General features: G+C 36.7%; 1 protein-coding gene across 1 annotated transcript; it reads right to left on the bottom strand.

Moving 5' to 3' along the window:
* Window positions 1-78: 78 nt before the first annotated feature.
* On the bottom strand, window positions 79-26743 carry car (vacuolar protein sorting-associated protein 33A). Its single transcript, XM_022083616.2, has 12 exons — window positions 26610-26743; window positions 25204-25397; window positions 24658-24742; window positions 22971-23075; window positions 20758-21058; window positions 18179-18296; window positions 13077-13237; window positions 11036-11190; window positions 7198-7350; window positions 6859-7099; window positions 4268-4390; window positions 79-300 (listed from the first exon to the last, which is right to left on the bottom strand). The coding sequence occupies exons 1-12, from the start codon at window positions 26709-26711 to the stop codon at window positions 194-196; spliced, it is 1845 nt and encodes a 614-aa protein (XP_021939308.1). The 5' UTR covers window positions 26712-26743; the 3' UTR covers window positions 79-193.

Genomic DNA, 26743 nt, shown 5'->3' with positions numbered 1-26743 from the left:
AAGGTCTTAAAATAATTATAATAATAAACAGGAAATTATGATAGGATTATGACGTCAGTCAGGAAGTTTAATGCCACATCCCGGAGTAGATAACATTTAATTTTGTCCCAGTGATGCTGCTGCCACATGTACATACACAACACAAAATACAATTCTTAATAGACTTGTCATTCATCATTATAGTTCATATTCTTCATTGTCTTGGAGGTGGAATGTCTGGTCCCAATGGCTCCATCAGGTACTTCAGAAATGTGTTCCCATTTATAAGTTTTGTAGTAGCAATCACAAATTCTACCAATGCTGGAAAAAAAAAAGTTAGTAGAAACTATCAATGAAGAAGCACATGCATTTTTTTTTTTACTTTTCTCAAACACACACCACCAAACACGCTGGTGTAGTGGTAACACTCTACAAATTCATGAATGAATTTAATCATGGGTTTTCTCAGAACCCTGAATCTGTTCATCATCCTATCCAACACATTAATTAATAACCACTACAGTTGAAACAGCACCAATAAATATATTACTAAATTATTATAAGAGAAGGAATTTTGAATGTTTTAAAGCAAAATTACTGTAAACTTCAGACTTCAAAGGCTACACAGAAATACAATATTAGTGGGATTAAAATAATGTTTTATTTTATGTAAAGGTTCCTTTCTACCGCAGCCAATACTTGCACAGATGGCTCACATGTTAAATCACCTAGAAAAGTGATATTCTAACCACTTTAATGTCTGAAAACCATACTGAAAATGAAGTATAGGTTATTTAATATAGAAATAAACATGTGTTAATGGCACAAAATAACTAAACAAGTGGATGAAACATTTAGCCAAACTAATCATAATTTTCTAGATAAAGGTCTTTGGATCATAAACTTTCTCCACTCTTATTGCTAATGCTCATTGCTTAAAATCTGTTACAAACAGAGATTCCGAAAAGATTTTGTACAATACTCATGGAGGTTGCTGGGGAGAACAACTGGCACAGAGAATGTAAATAAAGTTCCTTCTATCAGATTTACCACGATTTCCAAGTTATGATGTTTTTACATTTATGCTGTCTTTGGTTACTGTTGATTTTTAAAAAATGCAAACAATTCCTTTCAACATAACATAACATATCAATTTAGACAGGATAGGCAAAGGAAGAAGTCTATGGAAAAATCTTACCAGAAGAGATAGGATGGTGGGACACATTCTGAGGCACCCAGTATTGGTTAATTTGGTAATGGAAGGAACAGTTGAAGGGAAAAATTGTAGGGGAGACAAAGATTGGAATATATGACGCCGATTTTTGAGAATGTGGGCTGTAAAAAATATGTGGAAATAAGAGATTGGCACAAGATAGGCGAAAATGGAGGACCGCATCAAACCAGTCGAAAGACTGATGACAAACATAAAAAAATCAATTGATTTCCTCATTTGCAATGAAAGAGAGAAAGGAAGCAAATTCTACCCTTTGAAGCATTTTTCAATAGTCACTTCAGACTATTTCTTTCAGTAGTTTTTTGTTCATGTGATGGGGAACTGTCAGATTTGTTATCAGTATCTATGTCCAACTTTGATACCTATACTTCAACTATCTGTAATTCCACAAACTCTTAGTGCAGTCCCCATCAAATAATCACACTAATACAAAGTGAGATCAATGTAAAAAACATTGTCAGCTGGAAATGGTGGTGAATCAGAGAGAAAACTATATTTACTGCTCCAAATGATCTATGCAATAACCTACTTAAGTATTGCAGAAGAGTTTAATCACTCTGTATAAGATGGGGGAGCAGCAGATAATAATGAAAACTGTCAGCACCAGATGGAATTAATGTCCATCCTCATTACTGTCTTAATAATTTGTCCTAATAAAGGACTGAAGTAAAACGTTAATTTTAATTTTCATCATTATCACTGTTGTCATTAATTACTTTGCAGATCATTTGTTGGACTGTAGCTTTGCCTAATAATTTAGTAATTACTTCATCATCTTCAATTTTAATTCCTATGAATGTTAATGAAGATCAGTTTTATTATGGTTACAAGACAATACTGCAAAAACTTTCCCACCACAAAACAAGATTTGAATAGTGTACTCTGTAGGGTACATATGAGTTACGAAGTATTTTATTTGTACATTGATAGGTGTGATACAAAATAGTTGATGTGGCCACTGATAAATGACAGCTTAGTTAATGGAGACACTGACAGCTGGCAAGCAACATGATCAATTGGTCAAGATGACAGGGTAAACAGTCCACATAGTTCATACAGCCAGTGACAGAACAATGGGTAATGAAATCATAACAAGTTCCAGCATTTGTCATGTTGGTATAACCAACTGTAGGAAATAAAAAAGTATGGTTTTGAAGTATACTCAAATGGCATAACCACACCAAATGTCACAAAAATCTGTTCAACCATTCTCAAGCTGTTACATAGGTACAGATGGATATCAGGGATAATGAAATCATGGAAAATCATAGATAATATCATCACAGATGATCATACCACCTCACAAGTTAAAGATCCATCACAATGGTATTAGTGACTGCAAGAAATGAAAAAGTATGAGTTTGGAGTAGCATCCAAAGACAATGTAAAAATAAAGGTGTCCCGGAGATGGTTGTCTTCTGGGTTGTTGCGCCGTGTAGTCTGGTAGAAGTTTACCAATGTTTCAGAGGTCCTTGCTGCCTCCATCATCAGGGCAAAGAGTAGGCCGTGCAAGTGGAAAGCGCTAGAGTTATAAGGACCGGAGAGTTAAGGAAAAGCCAAACCCAACCAGTGGGAAGTGGTGTCAGAATCAGACGAGGATGTGTGAACCAATAGCAGAGTGTGGGCTTGTCGCAGCTTGTAAGAGAGAGATGGAGCAAAGGAAAGAAGAAAGCAACCCTTTTATGGGCTCCTCAGAGTCCGGTCCGTGGATCAACGGACATACAGGAGGTGGGTGGTCATGATGCGGGGGAAACAGGAGATTGTAAGGGAGCACTGGCTGGGGCCAGAAGTTCCCTGAAAAGGGCAGAGTAGTGGTTAGTGGCCCGGGTGGGACTACCAATGCTCTATGGGATGCTTCCAGAGTCCTTGGAGAGAGTGAATGAGCGGCTTCCATGACCGGCTCAGGCAAAGTCCATTCTCCCTGCTGAACTTGTCAGGATGTAGTTCAATCTCAATAGCCTCCCTGATCATCCAATCCATGTATCCAGATTTGGTGGACAGGACAAAGGTGTCTTGGAGCTGGATACGGTGGCCCAGGTTGAAGCAGCATTCAGCCACAGCGGATTTATCAGGTCACTCCAGCTGGATGTGGTGCTGATGCTCCTTGAACCTAGTCTCGATAGAACTGATAGTCTGCCCAATACAGACCTTGCTGCACTCACAAGGAATGCTGTATATTCCAGGAGTCTTGAGTCCCAGGTCATCCTTCACTGGGAATCTTCTTTGGCGGAAGGCACACTGACTTGATGTTGTGCCTAGACAGCAACCTGCTGATACAGTTGAAGCTCATTTTTACGTAGGGCAGGAAGGTGACAGAGGCAAGTCTCTCTGAGGGGACGGTGCCACTCTCACTGATGGGTTAAGGACCCATCAAATCTACTGGTCACTGTATCCGTTCTGCCTGAAAGTGGTCCTGAGTAACCCCAGTTCACTCTGCATGCTTTCCAGGTCACAAAGAGACCTAGCCCTGTGCACCAGTGTGGAAAGTATGGCCTGTTTGTTGGAAGGGTGGTGGCAGGAATTTTGAGTTGAGGTAGGGGATGATGTGGGTAGGTTTGCCGTAGACCTTGTGGTCCAGTGAGCCATCAGGTTTCCGGCATATATTAATGTCCAGGAAGAGAAAATGGCCATCCTATCATGGTGAAGAATATGAATATGGGTCTTCAGGGTTGCAATGTTCTGTAGTCAGGTACAACTTTGTTAACATTTCAGAGGTGCTTAATGTCTCCATCATCATTACCCTGATAATGGAGGCAGCCTTCTATCAGATTACATGGCACTAAAACTCAGAAGACAGTCATCTTCTAAACACCATTTCTGTTGTGGATAGCCCACATACCAACACTTGTTACCCTATATGGGTATAAGTACAGCTCTTGATTTGGCCTTCAAAAAATAAAAAGTTCAGGTCAAATCTGGACCTCCTCCCCCTCCCATTATAATTATGGTCACCAAGAAGATGAAAACAAATGGAAGAAAAAATTAACACTGCAAGATTTTATATGTAACATGAAGAGAAAAAATAACATTATGAAGACAAAACTTTACACTTACAGTCTTCCTGCTGGGAGAGAAAACGCAAGGCTGAAACTTCAGCAAATGTGCAGCCACCAAGAAAAAACACTAGTACAACTCTTGGCATATCATTCTGTGATGACTGACTCCCGATGGATCCTCCTATAACCAAACCATGCACATAAGGTACAAAGCAATGCAGCAGAGCCTTTATTCAAAACATTATTAACTTTCAAAGGTCAAGCATGTCTTTTAAGACATGGCACTGGTATCCCTAGTTGGCCCACAATAGACTTAAGACATGGTGCACATCACATAATATGACTTTGTGATCACTGTATTGGATTATAATTCATAGAAACCATGTTCATGTACTCTAGAAGGATGACCCTATAACCTTCATAAACTTTCTTGTGAAGAGGGCCCCCTTTCCTTTCTTTCATAAATATCTTTACACAGCTTCTCTTGACAACTAACACCCATGACTTCTTTGTGGGAATTATCTCCTTATTTTTGGCTATAATCTGTCAACTTTCAAATAAACACTGAGTATAAGGCTGTAAAGTATTTCAGTATCTTGATCTGAAAGTGCACAATTGAACTACTAATTTCACAGTGTTACATGATCCTCAAACATTTAAATGTAATTATTTTAATTTTATTTACAAGTTGATTATCGCGTCATTTTTACAGTACAGTTGCTTCTTTCAGGGATTCTATGCAATTAAATACTTTTCTTAGTAATTTTCTTGTCCAATGTACTTATATTCGCAATACTTTGAGGTGTACTACCATTGATGACCTCTACAATAGGAAAACTGCTTATTGTAACAGTTTGGCATAACAGATGGAATATCCCAACATTTTGATTCTAAGGCTCTGAAAAGAAAATATGGGATATTGTAAGTAGAGATCATAGCAATATCAAAGCAGTGTACTGGAAAGACAAGACAGGCAAGTAAAGCTGCATCTGATTGGAATGTTTGGTGTGAATAATGCTCTGAAGCCCCAAGGAGTGCAAACTATACACACAACCAATGTTCTTACAAGTGACATAATGGGCATTAAGTCGCAGAACTTCAAATGAACAAAAACTTATTTAGTTGTCATAGAATATTTTATAATAAAAACCCATATGAAGTGAAATGACCCACTTGTAATTTAGGAAACAAATTGTTTTGTGACCTTTTCCTTGCAGTGGAAGACATGGAAATAGAATAGAATGATGTAGGGGGAAAAAGACCAAAATCATCCAGTTTGTCCCACATGGGAAAAAAATACATAAAACATTAAGAAATGTATTTATACTGTTGTGAGGCCGATGGTATTTCTGTGTGTTGGAAACTATACCAAGCAAAACTGACCCTAAAATGGTAGACTGTAATATGGAGGAGAAAAATTGGTTGAACCCAACTTTGTGTGCTTTTATACCAGGAACAAGAATTCCATAGTTGTTTGACTGAGGGAAAATAATCATTTACATAATGCATTAAAATTTTAAGGCAAATACATTTATAATATCATTATATTTTTCAAAATATGAATCTGATGATAGCAGAAAATGTAAATACGTGTAATATTACTTATAAATACTCTTGAGGTGCTACAGTTTGAGGCATGAATCCAAATGGTAAAGAAAACTTTTCTGTATAATGTGAATTTTATTTCATTGTTGTACATGGGTTTTAATTAAGATATGTTATTTTATCCAAACAGATGCACAGTGTAGCAAAACTGTAGAATTTAAATCAGGCTAGCTGGCTATATGGGGATCCAAAAACTTGGTACTATACAGGTTATAAAATAAGACAACTTCATATTAAATTGTATGAATATTATACTGTTAGATATTAACTGAATTTCCAAGGAATGATAAATAATGTTAGAAATAAGTTGTTGTTGTTATCCAATTTTGTAGTTTCATTTCCAAGAGTTTTGTTAAAAAGTTTATTGGTGATGGATTAAAGTGATGTGATTGTTTCTTGACTTATTTAACAACACTTTGTCAAACACACAGGCCAGGGGTACTCAACCTTTTCCAGACCTGAGGCAGCATTCACCCTTGTTTCTCAACATGCAGGCTACAAGGCAATGTACTGAAACTTCATGGAAATTTATTACAAATGCTACTAACTCACTGTTATAAACATGTTCACATATTCAATTATTTTTTAAAATCAGTCATTAGTGAGACAAAACACATTACAAAAAACTATGCAGGCTACTTAGTACCGAATGGATAATTATGAATTTAGAAAAATATGAAAGGAAGTGGTCATGTCTACATTAAGGTACTCTTTTGGCATTTGCTTGCTAAAAACTGCAACCCAGTGTACTCAAAATTTCAGTTTATGACCTCCTCTAAACAATCACTTTTTTTCTTCTTCCACTCACAAAGTTAGGCCAATAAATGACATAGTTTGACCTTCAAGGTAATATCCAAGAAGTTATTTTGGGTGTCTAAAACTTCCATACTTCTATAATGATATAACCAGTTTTGTTTAACTGTGATAACTTTTTTCATGTGTCCTCTTTTTTTTTTTTGATAATTCTTAAAATGAACTTCCTTACTGAAATAAAGTATGAGAGTATCAGTGATAACATCTTTCCCAACCATCTGTAATACTTACTACGAGGTCCACGGCCAACTGGTAGTGACTGACTTTCCTCAATCGTTGGTCCTGGAAGAAGACCCAAGACATCCTGCAAACCTCTCCACCCATTAGGGCGCACCAAATATTGAGCCAGACGCACGCTCACGGGAGCATATACACTGTGCACATAACTGATGTCTGTTGGCACTATCTCACTTCCATCTTCTACTGTAAGTCGAAGAGTCTTCCGCAAAACAGTGTACTGTCTTGAACCTTGCTGTGAGAATACATTTTACCAATGACCATTCAGTATAACATATTTTTTATATTAAAACAACTAACTGATCATGAAATGTGACTATATTAAACTGCTACCTGTAATTTGATCAGACCAGCATTTTCCAAGTTTGTGAGGGACAAGATGTGCTGAAAACCATATGTCTGTATGATTTCTCGTTTGTAATGCTCTAATACCTTGAGTTTTAAACCACTGTTGGTCACTGACTGCATACAGATAAGTCTCAATACCTGAAACAGTGGTAATGCATTTTATTTTATCAGCCCAATGTAAATTTTAAACACAAAAGGAGAATGTTAACTGAACTTGTACTCATGTTATCTTATGATAACATTTCAGTCTCTAAGTTCACTGTATACATATTTCTCTCATTTTTCACATGTCTATACAAGTTGTAAATCTGAACACATAAACAATACACATAACAAATGTCAGATTCAGAGGCTAATATCAACTGAATCAACATTGCCACAATAAACACAACAGCAAATAAAATAAGTGTTCAGCAGTGCACAATGCAGCTGTTCACTCCATGGCAGAGGAAAAGAACTTTCATATGAATTTATACAATTCAAGACTCTTCCAAACTATGTAATTGTTTCCTCCCCCCCCACATTTCTTGACTTCACTTCATCATGCCAATAACTTCCTACATTAAATAATTTTGAATGTACAGTGGGGTTGAACAATGGCAGAAGCCTGTGATTGAGGAAGGAGGGATTATGGCAATATGTAGGATTACTGGTAGTAAAGAAAAACATATTTTTGATCTGAAAGGAATTAAAACCTATAATGCCAGAATTCATTCAAGGACTATACACACCACAAAGACGGTCATGGATATAAGCCGTATTTGATCAACTTCTTTTCTTCTCCAAACTTATTCAATGATTTGACTAAACAGAAAATCGGCTGTAGTGGAACAGTATGACCTAGGAGAAAGAGAATGCCACTTGACCTGCTACTACAAAACAAATGACAAGTGTGGCGGTATTTGGTCCAGGACAAGAGATGAGACAGTAATTGTCTGGAGAGTGTGTGACGTGTATGTACTGACAAATATGCACAATTCACCAATAACAGAAGGTAAGAAGATGGCTGTTTTGTGGGTTGTTGCACTGTACAGTCTGGTGCCTCCATCACCAGCTGATGATGGAGGTAACAAAAACCTCTGACATGTCAGTAAACTTCTAACAGACTACACGGTGCAACAACCCAGAAGACAGCCATCTTCAGACTCACTGAAATGAAAACCTCAAATCCAACAAAACGGAAGGTAACTTCTGTGACAAATACAAAAATGTCTTAAAGCCACATATTGTTCAAGACTATAACCAGCATAAGAGATATTTTGATATGACCACCACTCAATCCAACAGCAGACATGGAAGTGAAGAGAAAAACTATTTTTCCACATGTTAGTCATGACTATTTTGAATAGCTTCCTCCTCCTGACATCATGTAGTGCCAAAATGACACATAGGAACTTCCAACTTGTAGTCATGCAAAACATGACTGAAAATGCTGGAAACTTACCTCATCCCTGTCACCTCATTGACAGACAAGCTGCCACTGAGAGAAAAGTTACTCGGCTTGAGGTAAATTTCAGAAATCATGGGCCAATTCTCCAGAGTAAACTGTCACACCTGTTATACATAAGGGATACAAAAGGGAGTGCACGTAAAATGCATCAATGTGATACAGGGCTGCATATTAGTAAATGTTTTGAAGTATACCACAAGAAATGCAAACTGTGATGTAGTGAAGAGTGCTTGCAGGTTTCAAAGCCACAAAACATCTCACCAAACAGGTATGCAAAAGAAAATTTATTGTATTCTGCAATGTGTTCAGCTGAGTGAAACACGTCAGTACTGAAGTACACAATGCTAGGAGTGCAGGTTTCTCGTAGAACGGGCGCTAGAATTTAACATGTCTCTCGTAAGTTAAAGGTTTATCATCCCTGTACCCTATATATTGCTTCCCTTCAAGTGTAACAACTACATCCACAGCTGAAACACTGATGATTACATTACTTTCCAAACAAAGTCATTTACATCTCATTATTTCATGCAGAATCCATTATCCCTTCTTGTGTGAAAAAATGTATACACTGTGTTTCAAAAGTAGCTTTACAACTTCGCAGGAGAATATAAATTTATTTAAAGGATGTGCACAATATTTTTAAATGCACAAATTTAGCCAAACACATCTAGTTTCATGCACATAAACTGTAGTACCGGAATTTTGTACGGAAATGATGCGGCGGGTTGAAGATGGCAAAGGATTTCGGGACTCAGTAATTTTCAGTGACGAAAGCACGTTCCATGTCACTGGTAAGATCAACACCCATAACTGCAGGATTTGGGGTAGTGAAAATCCATGTGCCTTCCTGGAACATGTTCGTGACAGTCCAAGAGTTAATGTGTTTTGCGCCCTCAGTAAAGATAAAGTGTACGGCCCCTTCTTTTTCATGGAGAAGACCATTACCGGCATTGTGTATCTGGACATGCTCCAACAGTTCCTCATTCCTCAACTTGACAAAGATGACCAGGAAGGACGCATTCACTTCCAGCAAGACGGTACACCCCCTCATTACTCCGGAGAAGTGCGCAAGTACCTCGACAACCGTTTTCCAGGTCAGTGGATTGGTCGGGCCACACCAATAGCATGGCCACCTCGTTCCCCGGATCAAACACCTTTAGATTTTTTCTTGTGGGGATTTGTTAAAGATTGAGTGTACGTGCCACCGTTACCTGCAAATGTGGCCAAACTCCGAACTCGAATTACCGCCGCAGTTGCTGAAGTGACACTGGAGATGCTACACCGTGTGTGGCAAGATATTGACTACTGCATAACAAATGGAAGTCACATTGAACCATAAAAATCCAATGGACATAAAACTTGAAGTGTTTGACTACATTTCTATGTTCTGAAATTATATGTTTCTCCTATAAGTTCACCAATATCTCACCCTCAAGTTGTAAAGCTGCTTTTGAAACATGCTGTATATGCACTTACTATTACTGAAAAATCTAGATTAATCATCTATGTCAAAAACTAAAATGCATTCTTAATCACCCTGAGACTTTTTCCATAAAACTGTACTGATCCAATTAAATTTTTTGCCACATCAGGTAATTTAGACAAAATCCGTCAGGACTATGAATATTCTGCAGTCCTAAGGCCATATTTACCTTTGTTTATTGACTACTGGACTTCAAGGTTATAAATGAGGATAATTTATTGAAACTGTTACTAATTTACAGCTGCAAATACATACTATCCAATAATTTTCTTTACCAAATTCAGTTATTAGTGAGATACTGATACTGCTTTTACTTGACTGATCTTTCAATATTGGTTTCATTTCTGTTGTTGCAATTCACATGCAACCCTCCATATGCTCATAAGTAAGACATATCCCAGGTTTTGATCTGATGTTCTTTTTAAAATAAAAAGCTTCTTGCAGTGACAATTACTGTCAAATACAAAGTATGTTAACAAAGTGTGTTTTCTGATAGCAGGTAATAATTTTATATTACATAAAGTGATACAGTATTACCATAAACATACAAGGACTGCACAAAACATATCAGCATGCTGCATACAGTTTGCAGACCGCAGGATAAGACCCCCTGTCAAAGTCATAATTTCAGGTTTGAATTATAGTCAGAATTAAATTTTATCAATATCTGTAAACAATGTGAATATTTTATTTTAGACTATATCCATCAATCACAATTGTCAACAACAAAATTACTCTTCATTTGTAGTGATGAGGGAAGTACATGCATAAAAAAGAGAAGCACAATGAAGCTTGATACAAAGCCCAAAGGCACAATTATGACATCTAAGCTGGAGTTAGAAAATGTTTGCATTAATTTTTATTCAAAATGCACAACTGTTGCAACTTACTTTAATCAGAGGTTCCTTCTGTGCAATACAGTCTTCAATATATGGATGCACTTTATCTGTGTCAATTCCATTCATAAATTCCTGTTCTGTTTGCAGGGATTCCAAAAACTTGTTAGAATCAGTCACCTCCTTAATTAGTTCAGCAATTGTTGTATCTGAAATGATAAAAATCAATAATCATTCTTAGTTTATGTTTATTAAAACAAAGATGGGCTTACAAGACTAAAAAACGCAGCATAATAACACATTTGAGACACACAAGCATCTGCCTGGTTTATGTATGAACTATAAATAATCATTTTTAAGAAGTTATGTTACTATTTGGAAAACAATCAGTATTGATCTTGATTATAAATTCTGAAATCATGAACATGTGACAGTATACAAATGTGAAAAAATGAAACTGGTAAGCTGGTATGGTTTAACCCAAACAATGATTATATTGAAAAACAAACAGAAAAAAGAGATCAGCTGCTTACAAAAGAAACATGCAGGAGAGAGAGAAAAAATACATGTTGCTAACATTTCAGAATCAAATATAGTGCTGTTCACATGGTCATCTCAGCAATGTGCATTACGTGTGGGCTAGACATAGAACAATGCGCTGTGGTAAGCAGTCAGTTCTGAGTGAATTAGCAGATAAAGGCCGGCTGTGTCCAGTGTGAGTCGTGTGACAAAGCGCAGCATGTAAGCTACCAAGCTGTTAGGCAGAAATAGTGATGGATGGCAGTAAGAAGGGAACAGTTATAACCATTCCAGAGCCTGTGCATCTAAATCAAGCTTTTGATTTATAAACTAACAGAACTTCAGTAAAGAAAATAATTAACTGTAATAACAAAGTGTGTATAAAACTCATCTTGTAAAGAACCCACAGTGTAATTACCAATAATTATTATAACACGTTACAGGCATTGTATGAAATTCCTGTGAATTTTATATAATGTCAATCAAAATTTTGCAAACAATGGATTGAACAGGTTTTGAATGTATCACTGTCACTTCTCCAAGGTATGTAAATCCCAGGTATTGTATGGAAAATAAAGAGAAATTTAAGTAATGTGTCAGCAGGATGAACCTAACCTAACAAAATGTAACACAGCAAAACCTAATCTAACCAGTCTGCATCTTCAACTGAATTAAATGCATCCAAATCTGCAAATAAAATCAATGTTTCACAGCCTCCACATGGCCAGTGACTTTTAACACTACCATCTAAAAAGAAAGTGAGTGGTGCAATGAACAGATAATGTGAGCAGGAACAAACATAATAGTCTGAACTTGTAAAGCCTGCATGTAACACATTGCCAACGATGTCTGACAATATATAAAATGGCTACACAAAGTAAAAAAGCAAATAACATTCCTAGGCATTTTATACAATAGCAGATTTGTTACTCTGCTGTGCAGAAACATAATTAATTTTATGATCCACCATATTCTTTTCATACATCTATACCCAGCATGTTTCATATTCTTAAGTACGCAATACATGGACTATGTGAATAAAATGCATATCAAAAGCAACTCAGACCATAAGAATCAATTCTCACTTAGTTGTTATGGAGATATATATAATACTGAGAATTGACATACAGTTAACAGGCTGCAGTATGTACGAACAAATGCTGTTTGACATTGCACACATTTCTATGTCCCGAGCAAACTCTCATTATGGTAAGAGATGATTTAAATCTCTATACCAGTGTTTCTCAACCTATGGTACGCGAGCCAATGTTGAGTGGTACACATACTAATAAAGAAAATCAAAAGATAATATTAACATAATTAAGTTTTCCCTGAATGCATTTGGTTAGTGGTACATTTAATGTGTTAAATTAGAATTAGTGGTACGCCAGCAAAAAAAAAAAAAAGGGTGAGAACCCCTGCTCTATACTATGGGGCTGCCAGCTGGACCCAATCTCTGGGGTTAACAGCTTAGCAATAAGCTATTGCTACACATGACCACATGGATGATAAACGTTAAATAGCTTCTCAATGTCCATCATCTGAACCTGTGGCAAGCTAATGCTTATAAACATACGAGTTGCTAGTGATGCTTTGGTGGCCATCATATGTGGTAGTCGAGCAACAAATTGTTTAATTTCTTGCACTGTTTTTTCTCCATGACGTTCTTCAAACTGGGAAGAGATCAACTTTGCTTTACGGCTCAATGCCGGACCAACAGCATTGAAATTCTTATCCCTATAAAAGAAGAGAAATGTAACAAAGCATTACTTTTACACAAAAAAATTCACTACTGCATGACAAGTGTTTTGATTCAATTCACTATGGAGAAGGTTATACACCATAATTTATCATATTTCATTCAACTGGTGAATTCAAGAAAGCACAAGACTTGATGATCAGAGAAGTATTGTTAACATTCTCAATGAATATGTTATATCCATGAAATCACTTAAGCTAATTACAATGTGTTTAAACAAAACCTATAGTAAATTCTGTGTAAGTAAGCATCCCTTCTTGCATTTCTGATTCAGAATGACCTAAAACAAGAACATGTTTCATCACTATCATTTTTTAACTTTGTTTGGAATACAGAAATAATAATGTTACAAAAATCGGGGTTGATGGAAGTGAATTGGCTACAATAGCTTCTGATAAATGGTGATGATCTTATATTGTAGCATTATGGTTGTGTTTTCCTTACTATACTATATATATTCCACACAAAAACACCACAGCAGTAGACATCATTACAACTACAATTCAATTCAATTCAATTCAATTCATTTATTAAAGTGCTTAACAACAGCCAAAAAGGCCAATAACAGCCAAGCACTAACAATACAAACAATACAATACAAAAACAAACAAAAATAAACTAAATATATAAATGTACAATGTTAATTTAATGCAAAATAATTAATAAGTAAATGAACTAAATATACCTAAGTCATATAATTCAATTAATAATACTAAATAAAACAAAACAGAAAAAACTTATAAAATTAATACCACAAAATAAAATACAGTCAGCACAGGAAATGAATAAACAAAAAAAACGATGATTATTGTTTAAAAAGCTGACTGACATCAGTAAGCAAAATACGATCTTTGTTAAAGATATCGATGCTCCTACAGACTGCATTGGCAGCAGAAACACATCTGGCAGAGGGACCGGCCTTGAAATTACGTTGTACAGTAAAGGTAGAGTAGTTTCTGATAGACCTAGTGGGTATGCAGAGACTAACTGTATCAAAAACAGATGAGCAAATAATTTTGCCTTTAAAAACATTGATAAGGAAAAGCGCATCCAAAAGCCTCCTCCTTAAATGTAACGATAAGAAATTTAATCTAACTAATATATCATCATAATTATAGGCACAAACGCCATTAAAGAATCTAGTGTAACAAAGAGCTACAAATTTCCTTTGAATCCTTTCCAATTTAAAGGAATCAGTATTAGTAATAGAGTTCCAAACAACGGATACATACTCAATTTTGGAACGGACTAAAGTACTGTACAAAACCAAAAGGCCATCAACAGTGGAGAAGGAAGAAGTAATGTACCGAATCAAGCCAAGCATTTTTAAGCTATGTGAATATATGTAGTTAATGTGCTGATGAAAATAAAGCTTACAGTCCAATAGAACACCAAGATCTTTAACACAATGAGAGCGTGCCACCAAATTGTTACACAATTTGTAATTAAAGTAAATACTGTTTGTCTTTCGGGTGAACGATATTACAGTCATTTTACTTAAATTAAGTTGCATCCCATTCACGAGACACCAATTTTGCACTGAATGAATATCATCCTGTAATAGTTTGCGGTCATCAACATCGCTAATACTCTGATATATCTTCAAGTCATCAGCAAATAAAAGGCACTGTGAATTGTGTATGGAGTCGCAGATATCATTAATAAATATATTGAAAAGTAAGGGGCCTAGGGTGGAACCCTGAGGCACTCCACACTTAACACGATAAGGATACGAAAGAGTTCCAGAGACACGAACAAAGGATTGCCTGTCAGAAAGATAACTATGGAACCAATCAACATAACTGGGTGATAGTCCAGAGTTTCTAAGTTTACCAAAAAGAATATTATGAGGAACTAAGTCAAAAGCTTTAGTAAGATCAAAGTATACTGAATCTGTTTGTCCTTGAGTAGTAACTGTAGGAAAAATGGAATTAAGGTAAGTAACCAAATTAGTTGCTGTGGAATTAAATTTACGAAAACCATGCTGTGTGGGACTTAATCTATACTTAACAATTTTTTGCAAATGATCATAGACAATAAATTCAAATATTTTAGAAAAGTTATTAAGAATAAAGATGGGTCTATAATTACTAACAGTGGAACTGTTTCCTTTTTTAAACACGGGAACAACAGCTGTTTGTTTCCACAGGGACGGAAAGGTGGCACTATTTAAACTTAAATTAAAAATATAGATTAATAAGGGAGTAAAAATACCAGAACAACCCTTCATTACTAACGAAGGAATTCCATCTAACCCCACACACTTTGAAGGTCTGAGGCGCTTAATCGCCCTGCTAACTTCAGCAGGAGAAATAGGAGTGATGGGCAAAAAATCTGAAGTAACAGTATCGGTAGGACTAACGGACCGGAAAGAAGTGTTAAAGATTGATTCAAAATGGGTAGCAAATTCATCAGCAATGTGTTTGGGGTCAGTGACAAACTGATCACCAATTTTTAGCTGAATAAATAATTATCTTTTCTTTTGAAATCTGAAACGTATTTCCAAAAATGCTTAGGGTGAGTTTTAAGACTGTCAACAACAGACTTTAACCACCTCCGCCTATCAGACTTAATGGTAGCCTTAACTAATTTACGAAAGTGCGCAAAGTAGGTATAATGTTCATGTGAGTTGGTCTTTTTAAACTGACGTAAAGAATGATTCTTTTTATTAATGTAATGTTTTATGGTACCGGAAAACCAGATAGGAAATTTAGACTTACTTGAATGCTTATTTGGAATAGCTAAATTTAATGCATCAGTAACCACCGACTTGAGCTGATCTACGGTGGAGTCCACAGAGGACTGATTGTAAACGCAGGACCAATCATAAGAAAATAAATACCTGTAAAGCAGTAAATAATCAGCACACGCGTAATTGCGGGAACATCGAGAGGGCTGTGAATTGGTAGTCAGAAATATATTTCTAAGATCAACCACCAGGGAAGGATGAAAAACATCAGGTTTAACCAAATCGTGATTAAAAATCATAACGTTGACAGAGGAAAAATTAACAAAAACAAGATCAAGCAGATTCTTGTTTTGAATGGTAAGGTTGTGCTGAGCAAGTCCAAGAAAGCATGCAGCACTATGAACGACATCCCCTCTAATTTTGGTATAGTGATGTGAGTTAGCTTGAGGGAAGCCTTGTACCCAATCAAAACCAGGTATATTAAAATCACCTAAAAGAACTACCCGAAAATTTTGAGGGTTTAAATTTTTTTCCAGAGAATTAAAATAATTTTCAATAACTTTAACATCGGTGTTAGGCGAGAAATAGTGGTTTCCAACTAGTAAGTTGAAACCATCAGGAAGAGGAACTTCAACCCAAACACATTCACTGATAAATTCAAGATCATACCTGCGTTTACAACCAGCCAGAGATAGGTGAACTGCCATCAGAACACCACCACCTCTAGTTAAGTTGAGATTGGTATAACCTCTGTCAGCGCGGAAAACGAGATAGTCATCAGGAAACAGATTGCGATTACAAAACGAATCATTAAGCCACGTCTTGGTAATACATATAATTTTGCAATCATTAATACAGACATTATCATAAAAGTTGGTACATTTAGTATGCAAACCTCTAACATTTTGATAATAGATATCAATAAAATCCAAACGCTTAGAACCAGATGTGGTGAGACGATCCGAAATGGTGGCACAACAGTTACCTAACATATTTAAGAGGCACTGATGCTTCCTCTAAGCTCCTCACAATATAACATAAGATAATATATGAACATGAACACCCCATTAGCAGAATCACATCTTCAAACCAACATCAACAGTCAAAATTCAGTCTCATATACATATTATTAATATTATTATTATTATTGAGTGTTCTGTCTGACGACAGGTCCATTGCTCTGCCCAAAGAGAGCTCGCCAGTTCTCCCTATTCTCAGCTTCTCATTTTAACTCCTGAAACTTCATCTTCTTTCCTTGTTTCAGATCATCGGTTAGCTGTATCAGTCTTCTTCCCAGTCCTCGCTTTCCTTCAATCTGGCCATCGATGATATCACTCAGTAATCCGTTCCTTCTCATAATATGTCCCAGCCAGTTAGCTTTCCTTCGTGTAATCGCCTGCAGAATGTTTCTTTGCTCGTTGACTCTCCTCAATACTTCTCGCTGGTCACTCGATCCGTCCACCTGATCTTCTCTATTCTTCTCCAACACCACATTTCAAAACTCTCCAGGTATTTCTGTTTCTTCTTCCTGAGTGTCCAAGTCTCTGCTCCATACAGCGCGACACTCCATATGTAACACTTCACTAGTTTCTTCTTCATCTCCAAGCCCAACTTGCTAGTAAGAAGTATCCTCTTCTTGACAAAGGCTGCCTTGGCCATGGCTATCCTTGCTTTTACCTCCTTGGTGCATAGAGCATCCGTCGTGATTATGCTTCCCATTATTAATATACTGATAATAAAATACACAAAATAGCAAAAGGCATTAAAATTGTCCCTATGCACAGGTATGTTGTAAGCTGCAGTAAAGTTTCACATATTCTTCATTTCTACATCTGATAGAGGTGATGGGGATGAGTGGTTAGCTTCATAATGTGGCTGATTTAGCCATGATGAATAAGCCATGGTACCCAATGCACAGGAGATTGGGTGAGCCCAAGAGCTGATCCAGACATGGGAGTGATGACCAAAACACCGATCTTGATCCTGGTCATCTCACCAGTACTTATTCCTGTGCCAAAAGTTCCTGATTCCAAATTTGGGCCCCTGGTACTACTCTGGAGTGCAATGAAATGCTAATTTTCTTTACAAAAATACAATTTGTTGGAATGCCATCTATTACTATAAAATTAATAAAGGGTAACTGAGAATGAGGTATCAACACTAACAGCCTTATTTAAAATATTAGTTTCTGAGCAATCAAATAAATGTATACTGACCCACAAATATTTACCTTATCTCTGCAAAGAGTTCCTCTCCAGAATTAAGAATGATTTGTTTTCTTTCAGCAGAGAGGTCAGTGGCTCCATCATCTGATTTGGTAAACCTCTCAGGAGGAAACTGAGCTGTAGCTGTTTGGGAAGACATTATCAACTTCAGTATCATTAAGAACTATTTACATATTCATTTGAGATAGAAATTTTGTTATTATTTTCAACAGATGCTGAATAACTGAGTACTTGTAAGTCTTCACATCTAGCAGGCACATTCAGCAGGTGTACATACAGCGTGAAAGTCTATTAGATTCAGTGACTGTTAATTTTCAGATCTCAATGTATCAGGATGTTGCAACCTGACAAGCAAGTGAACAAAAGCTCTGTGTATGACTAGGAAAGACATTCTCACAATAACACGGTGAGGGAAGCATATAATGATAAGATGATGGTGATGGGAAATAGTTGGCATTTGAAGGTGGGCTGAAAATCAAAACCAACAGTAGAATGTAACGGGGGTGGGGGGCACACACTGTGTCTAACAAGTCATTCAAGAGAACAGAGGACAAAGTTGTCAAAACCATCGATAATCTTTGCCATCTGTAGGAAACTGTCCATCATAAATTCTTATGAAATCTGGAATCTAGATACTACACAGTGACAATACACTAAATCAGTGGTCTCCACTAACACAGACCAAGAATGATATGAATGTATTTCCACAACATCTGTACACAGTTTTCACCACGATCCATCTTTCTCCCTTTTAGGTTCAAATATCCTCTTCAACACTCTGTTCTCAAACAGCCTCAATCTTTGTTCCTCCCTCAAAGTGAGAGATCAAATTTCACACCCATACAGCACAACTGGCAAAATTACACTTTTGTAAATTTTAATCCTTAGTTGTTTTTATGAAATGGGAGTACAAAAGATTTTGAACTGATTGCTAGCAAGCATTCTCTGAATTTAATCTGCTCTTAATTTTGAAATTATTGTCATTATGACTTGTCAGTGTCATCACCAAGTATTTTAATTTTGTCACATTTTTAAACTATTCATTAGCTGTCCTTATATTCCGATTCTGTCCTGAATTATGCCGATATATGATCATACACTTTGTATTTTCTGCATTTATTTCTATACCAACATCCCTACTAACCCTTAAGAATGTTTCTGTGTTCGCTTTTATAGTATTTATATTATCGCCCAACAGATTAATATCATCAGCACAGACCAAAAGTTGATATATCCTATTCAATTCAAAACTACCCTGATTTTCTTGGACTTTCCTGATGGTATATTCTAAGGTAAAATTGGAAAGCAGCGGCAATAGAGCATCTCCCTGTTTCAGGCCATTCAGAGTAGGAAATGTATTGGACAAATGATTACCTACACAAATTTTGCCAAAGGTTTCACTCAAACATGTTTCAATTAGCCTGACCAGCTTAAAATGTAAGCAAAATATTGTAAAGATCTTCTCTTTTAACTGAGTCATAGACTTTCTTGAAGTCTATAAATAGTTTATGGACCGTCCCTTTGTACTCCCATATCTGACATGATATGGCCAAAAAGTGTTCTTCATTCACACTATATGGCATTCTAGGTAAGGATATTCTGTACTGGTACACATAACAACCTCATGCATTCTTGTAATGTGCATTGAGAGATAATGTCTGCCTTGTCCCACAAAATAAATTTATAAATTCTGAAAATTGAAACATTTCTAAGTCTTCCAAACTTTCAAAATTATTAAACACCAACTATTTTAAAATTCATATTTAAACATCTATCCTAACTTAAACTTCCTTGACTGAAACTAAACAAACCTAACCTAATATAACATGTCTTCACCTACCCTAACAGACCTGATTTATCCTAACCTAACCTGTCCTAACAAAAACAATCTTAACATACATGAACACTTCGGCTTATTCCCACCTGCATCAATAAAAATCATGATTTCCATAGTAACCTCGGCGAGCATTCAAAGACTGCATAACAGTATGATGTACATGGTGGCACAGAACATTATTTGATTGATGAATACCTATTTTCCCATCGTCTGTCACAAACCAAGCCATGAGCCAAGCAAAAGTCACTACTATGAAGTGCAGATATTAAGAGAATACTAGCATACAGCAAGGCAATCATGTTCAGTTTAAAGCAGCTGCTTCATTGACAACATTAAAATAGTAAAAAATCCAATATTTCATGCACCTAACAACAGATTACTGTAGGAATTTGTATTCTTTGAAGAATACTAACATTCTTCACATCACACAGGTGATTGGTGCAGTAACACAATCCAAAGTAACTGTCATTCCCGTACTAATCACCGATGTGCTTTATGTAATTCTTGCACTAATGTGATGAGGTCATTGTTGCACAACAATGTTTTAACAATGACCTCTTCCCATTGTTACTTCACAGTGTTCTGCAATGACTCAATCAATACAAGTTGCCTATCCCACAGGTAAAACATATCAGACATGGGTGATATTTGTTTGTGCTAGAGCACAAAGAGCAAATAATAAAATCTGACAGCACACTTCAATTACCATCCTATACTGAAAACTTATTATGCATATCATGTACTCACTATTATTGATACCAAAAATCTCATCAATCAGCCCCTCATATGTAAGCTGAGTTGCAAGGGGAGTGAGAAGATCCACTCCTCGGTCCAAGAGCAACAGATGATCGATTTGTGATTGAGGTATGTGTCCAGGTGCCTCTGTGCTCTGTCTTTCACGGGCCATGCGACACATCAGGTCCCATACTTGTTTGGCAGCAGGTCCCTTACCTGATACTCGAGGTATTACACCAAATAGACTTTGCAAGGTCATGATTGCTTGTGCAACTTGGTATAAGCATGTTGGATCATTCTCCAAATAATATTCCTGAAACAAAAAAGGCATGCAATGAAGAATCAGTACATCAACAAAAAGTGCAAACGTTCCACAATAATCGTATTAAATACATAAAATGCCTGTGAGACAACCTGTGGAAGGAAGTCATCCTACTTAACCCAGGAGAACAAAAACCCTCCTGTTGCCTATCTCTTGGTGGTCCAGTGACCACCCTATTACAGTACATTAAAATTTTCTATACAATCTTATATAACAAGTTACAATACAAAGCGAGATGGAAACAAAGTGCAAAGTTGTTTCCACTTCCATATTCTGCAAACAGTTTAACTTCCTAAATTCATCACCAGACAACAGCATAAAGACAAACATGAGCAGTTAACTGCTGTAAATGTGAAATAAATGGCTACTGAACATTACAGTTCAGTAGTTAGCCTTTCAGCTTCAAATCTGGTAAGTCTTGTGTTGATTCTGTCTGGAAACTGGCAAACCTAACTGAAACTTCTTGTAGTTTTATTCTATGCTATCATCATGAATTAACTACACATGAACATGAGAACTGAAGACAATGGTGTACAGGTAGCCCTCGATTTATGCCGGGGATGTGTTCCTGGACGAATCGGCGTAAATTGAAACTCTTTTATAATGTAAATGAATAGAAAGTCAATGACATGCGTTCCCAGCACCAAAACATTGACGAGTTGTATAATGACATTACATTTAAAGCTCTGAAATAACGTAAATAAAATAAAGAGAAATTAAAAAACATATTTTATACACTTACAATCGGTAATTCGTTGGTCCCCACGATTGACTGTAATTCTTTCATGTGATTGATGTGTACAGTCATCTCTGCTGTTATGCGATAGTTGCATTCATGTAAGACGCTGACCTATAGAAAATCGCGTAGTAAAAATAACCCTGGGACCCCTGCAGAGATTAAATTAGTCCTTTGAAAGTTTAAAGCCCCAGGAATGAAACTGTGTAAGAGCAAACTCGCATATGCAAAAGTTTGCATTTCACAAACAGCTTTTACCGATTCATCAATCTCATTGGAGCAAATTCGCATTAACGAAACATACGTAATTGCAAAGATGACTGTATTTATAATTTTTATTCAAAATCAGCGATGTAAGAATTACGATTTAGTATAAGAAGCAATATGAGAAACATTGTAAAACGTTATAAATAATAGTAAAATATATTTTTTTCACTTTTTGACTTTCTGGTTTCAAAATTGGCGCAAATTGAGGGTTACCTGTAAATAAACATGAATTTATATTATTTATTTATTTAGTCTGACAACAGGTCCATATGAACAGGATGCTTCCATCCTTTTCTCGGACTGGGACCTGTTCATATACGTTCTTGGCAGATGATCCAGAAGTGGTTTGCCATTGCCTTCTTCTGTGTGTGAATGGAGTAATTGTTGGGATGCCACGGAGAAACCGGGGAAGCCCCCGGAGGAAAACTCCGTGTTGCCTAGACCACGGCCATGCCCAACACAAGTTATAAATTCAGGCACCGCCGGGAATCGAACCCGAGACCCCAGGATTACAAAGCCAGCGTTCTAACCGCTAGACCACCATGAATAAACAGAACTAAAACATTCTTTCAAACCACCTTATTTCCATTTAACATTATTAAGGTTCTACTCATTAAACAATTCTCCCATAATGCATACTGTTAGTCCAGTAGACCCCTAAAGATGTGCAGTGATAATTTTATGTACTGTTGTTTTGAAAGTAGGTATGAAATACCCATGCACTTAACATGCTAAGCTCCAGGCTGCACTCTCTCACTGTTATGTTCTACATTCTGGATATATTACAAAATATGCACGTATTTTCTCTTAAGTGTTAAAATGTGAGACATGCCACCATTAAACAAATACAAAGCATCAGAAACTATACACATAAGCAAATGCATGAACTGAGTTCCTTACTTTAAAAGCTGACTCCAACTCCATTGACATCAGGTCGCTATCAAAAGGAAAGAGATCACAGCCAAATTCCTCAATCAAAGTAAAGTTACCAAAAACACCCCGATTCTGTAAAGCAAGAACAATAACAATGAGATACATACACCACTTCTTAACTTTCAAACATGGCGTAGGATATTTTCATATATGGGATACTGGGAACGACCCGTTCTTCAAGTGCCTGAGCACTGCGGGTCCCAACTTTCCGTTGGCTTGATCTATAGACATTCGGTAGGACTCCTTGGACGAGGGATCGGCCCGTCGCAAGGCCTCTACCTGTACACAGGACAGCACAACACAACATCCATGGCTTGAGTGGGATTCGAACCCATGGTCCCAGTTACCACAAGGCCCACGCCTCAGACTGCGCGGCCACTGCGGACCCCATTTTCATATATGAGAAATGTAAATTCATACATTAAAAGTTAAAACTCATTACTTAGATTACAGTGGTGTATCAGGTCCCACACTTCAGAGTGAAATGTGTGGCAGCAGTGGATGTTTATACACCAATTCAGAAAGTTTATTCCATACTGGAATATACATAATATCCTCATGCGTTCTCTGCAATGTACATTTAGAGTATTTCATCTGCCTTGCCCCACAAAATAAATTTACAAATTTTGAAAAAGTAAAAAATTTCTAAATCTTTTAAATTTTCAAAATTTATAAACATCTATAATTTTTAAATTTTCGAAAAAAAAATGAATTTCAAAATCCATTATACAAATTTCATAATTCCCACATTCAATATTCCAACATTTGTAATCTATTTAAAAGTATGATCTGAGGTCAAGCACAATGGCACAATCTCCATATCATATTTCATCCAAATCTGTTCAGTGGTTCTTAAATTGAATCAACTTGGCAGATGGATGGACAGACATGACCAGCACATAATCACTATGCACTTAGCACAAAGAATGCACAATAATGAAGAGAGAAATGGAAAGAATGGAAGAGGAAATAGTTTCAAACATATCTTTGCAATAACTTACAAAAAATCAGGATTTGATCAAAAGGACAACTGAGCTTAATAAAAATTGCATATATGAAAAATGCAATCACTGCAAAGAATATAAAGACACGTAAAATCAAAAGACATGAAGGCCCAGTGGTATCTTAGTGCGGCAAGGGCAAAGCCAATCTGTATTTTGAAATTCCAGGGAGGGAAATCAGACAATCTAGGATGCCAAGCTATGGGAGTAGGGGGGGAGGGAAGCCAGCAGGGCAAGGGAAAGGGGGCAATGAGCCCAGAGGGGCATAAGTAAGGGGGCAAAAGCCTGGGAGGAAAGAGCCCCACATAGTCAAATCCATTGGCAGAAGCCCAAGAGGGGGGAGTATGAACTGTTGGAATACAAGCCCCCATGATCACTTTCACCCTTGGTAAAGCCCTAGGGATTACCAAATTCCTAGGGGTAGCCTGGCAGGGACACCTGAAAGATTTAAATATCCACCAGACAGACAGACATGGATGGGCCTACAAGGTGTTTTTTTTATTATGCTGCAGTGTAATGAACACTGGGTGCATTTAGTGCTCCATTTAATGTGCACACCTTCAGTGCTTTCATAGCTGTAAAAAGTATTGGAGGACCTTAGCCAATGTCTGCCTTAGTAACTTATAATTATAATGTGGAGACATATGTCATACCTTTAGCCACTTTTCACACAGCAGACTCTTCCTGGGAACAAAGAACAAATGGAACTCCTTCCTGTACCCACTTGCTCGTTCTTCCCTGAAACAGACAAGTAATGGTGAAATTACACCCATGACATAATGAACTGCAAAATCAGAAAAATGTATACAATTTTAGTCAGAAAACTTGAATAGAAGAGAGAACTTTGGACTTCTAGGCACTGGTAAATTACATTATGAACATGGATGATAAACAAATAGGGTTTAAGAGAGTGGACTAAATTTGTCTGGCTCAGGATATGGTCCAGTAACAGGTTCTTGTGTGAACAATGACCCTTCAGGTTCCATATAACAAGAGAAAAAGCTTCTCATGGATGTGCTCCATGGAATTAGTTGTAATTTGTATCTTGAAATGCAGGGACAACAGGGGCTTGCAGACTGCAGGACATTGCAGATTTTCTAAAATAGGTGAAATATCCAGTTCTGAAGTAAGTCCTTGATATTCCTTCAATGTGTACCTCAAAAAGGAGAAATAAAAAATTAAGTTGTAACTAGACTCACCCATATATGTTGTCAGCAACTAAGTCCATCAGATATAGCTGTGGTCTTGTTATGAATATGATATTCCGTACATTAGCAGCAGGAAGGTGGCCAGCTCTCAGGGGGAACATTTTCAATACTTCATTCTCCCGTAATAAACTGTATTTTGCAACAAGACCTACTGGTCCTGCCAGTGATTCATCCCATACTATTGCCTGAAATAACAAACTGAATAAATTCCCACATGCATTTCAAAAGTTGCACAATGGAATAACTTGAGCTATTTCACTTTAATCAAAACATATTCTCCAGAAGTACCCTTTTAGTACTGTACTCTACTATTTCACAAACGTCTGAGAACTGCACAACATGAATGACTGAATGATTAATTTATTAACTGTTTAGGTCATTCAACAAAGCTTTTTCAACTGCACAGGTTAAGTACTCAAATAACAGGGTGGGTGCATGAATGAAGACTTAGAAAGGATATGGAAGGAAACTGTCATGGCCTATTTTTCTGTGCTATCCCAGCAGTTGACTGGAGGTACTGAGGAAAATCACAATCTAAGGTTGGTGGAAAGAAATGGAGACATTTGATAGCCTCTGGTACAATTACAAATACTATAAATAGGAGATCTGCAGCCCATCAGCCCAGAGTGTGTTGAAGAAATGAGCACGAACTAGCAGTGGTTGTGGATATGAAAGGAATAAGTGATTACTGACTAGCATCAGGGGACTGGAACAATCGTTCATTAATGCAAAAAAGAATGTTTATATCCAGATAATTGGGACAGTGACCTATGAGGCAACAGACATTAATCCAGGAAATGATGAAGTGTAACAGCGTGAAATAAATCCATTTTATATTTTTAAACAAAGAACTCGCTGTGTAACCACTGAGAAAAAAAATATAGAGAAGAAAGAATGTATAAGACAGATGATACACTTAATTTTGACAGAGAAATAGGTTCCTATAACTATTCCACAGAAAGTTGTAATTACTAATGTACATAATTAAGTCTGCTATTAATGAAGATTTACAAATTAATCAACAGAATAGAGTATATGATTGAAGGAATTCTTGTACATACTTTCCATTATAACCAATACTTAAAGCATACTGTGGTGAGTTATTTGTTATAAATTTTATTATATTTGTTTTATCTAGATTTAGGGCCAGCTTGTTAGCAATAGCGTTTTACCCCAGTAGTAGTAATCACACAGTCTTCATGAACGTCTGAAGTGTGGAAAAATTAATTTATTTCTCGATCTGGAAGGCCACACAGCGCATAATTTTTCTCCCAACATTCCTTTATATTCTTCTGTCAGAGAATAACTTAAGCAGTTCTTACACCAATACATGTCTGCGTATACTGTACATTAGTTCTTACTTCTGTGCAGTCATGCAATTAAATAATTTGTTATACCTTACTACCGTCACATTTTCCAAGAAGTTGGAGCAGTTCCTTCCTCGCTAATTCTTGAACTTGTCCCACATTCACTTTCCCACCTGCTAAATGAGACGCCATTTTTAAATATTCAGGCTGACCAACTTATGAAC

Source organism: Zootermopsis nevadensis, unplaced genomic scaffold (genome assembly GCF_977971745.1).
Source record: "Zootermopsis nevadensis isolate Lab colony 2312 unplaced genomic scaffold, Znev_1.0 Znev_ptg000002l, whole genome shotgun sequence".
In the NCBI taxonomy this organism is placed as follows: Eukaryota; Metazoa; Arthropoda; class Insecta; order Blattodea; family Termopsidae; genus Zootermopsis; species Zootermopsis nevadensis.
Note: the sequence above shows the minus strand (reverse complement) of the source record. Positions and strands in the feature narration are given on the sequence as shown.

Coding starts and splice junctions, on each gene's coding strand:
- car (XM_022083616.2), bottom strand. CDS start 26,711: ATGGCGTCTCATTTAGCAGGTGGGAAAGTGAATGTGGGACAAGTTCAA. Junction 24,743..25,203: donor GTTGCTGACAACATATATGG/GTGAGTCTAGTT, acceptor TGTCTGTTTCAG/GGAAGAACGAGCAAGTGGGT. Junction 13,238..18,178: donor GAACTCTTTGCAGAGATAAG/GTAAATATTTGT, acceptor CTTCTTTTATAG/GGATAAGAATTTCAATGCTG.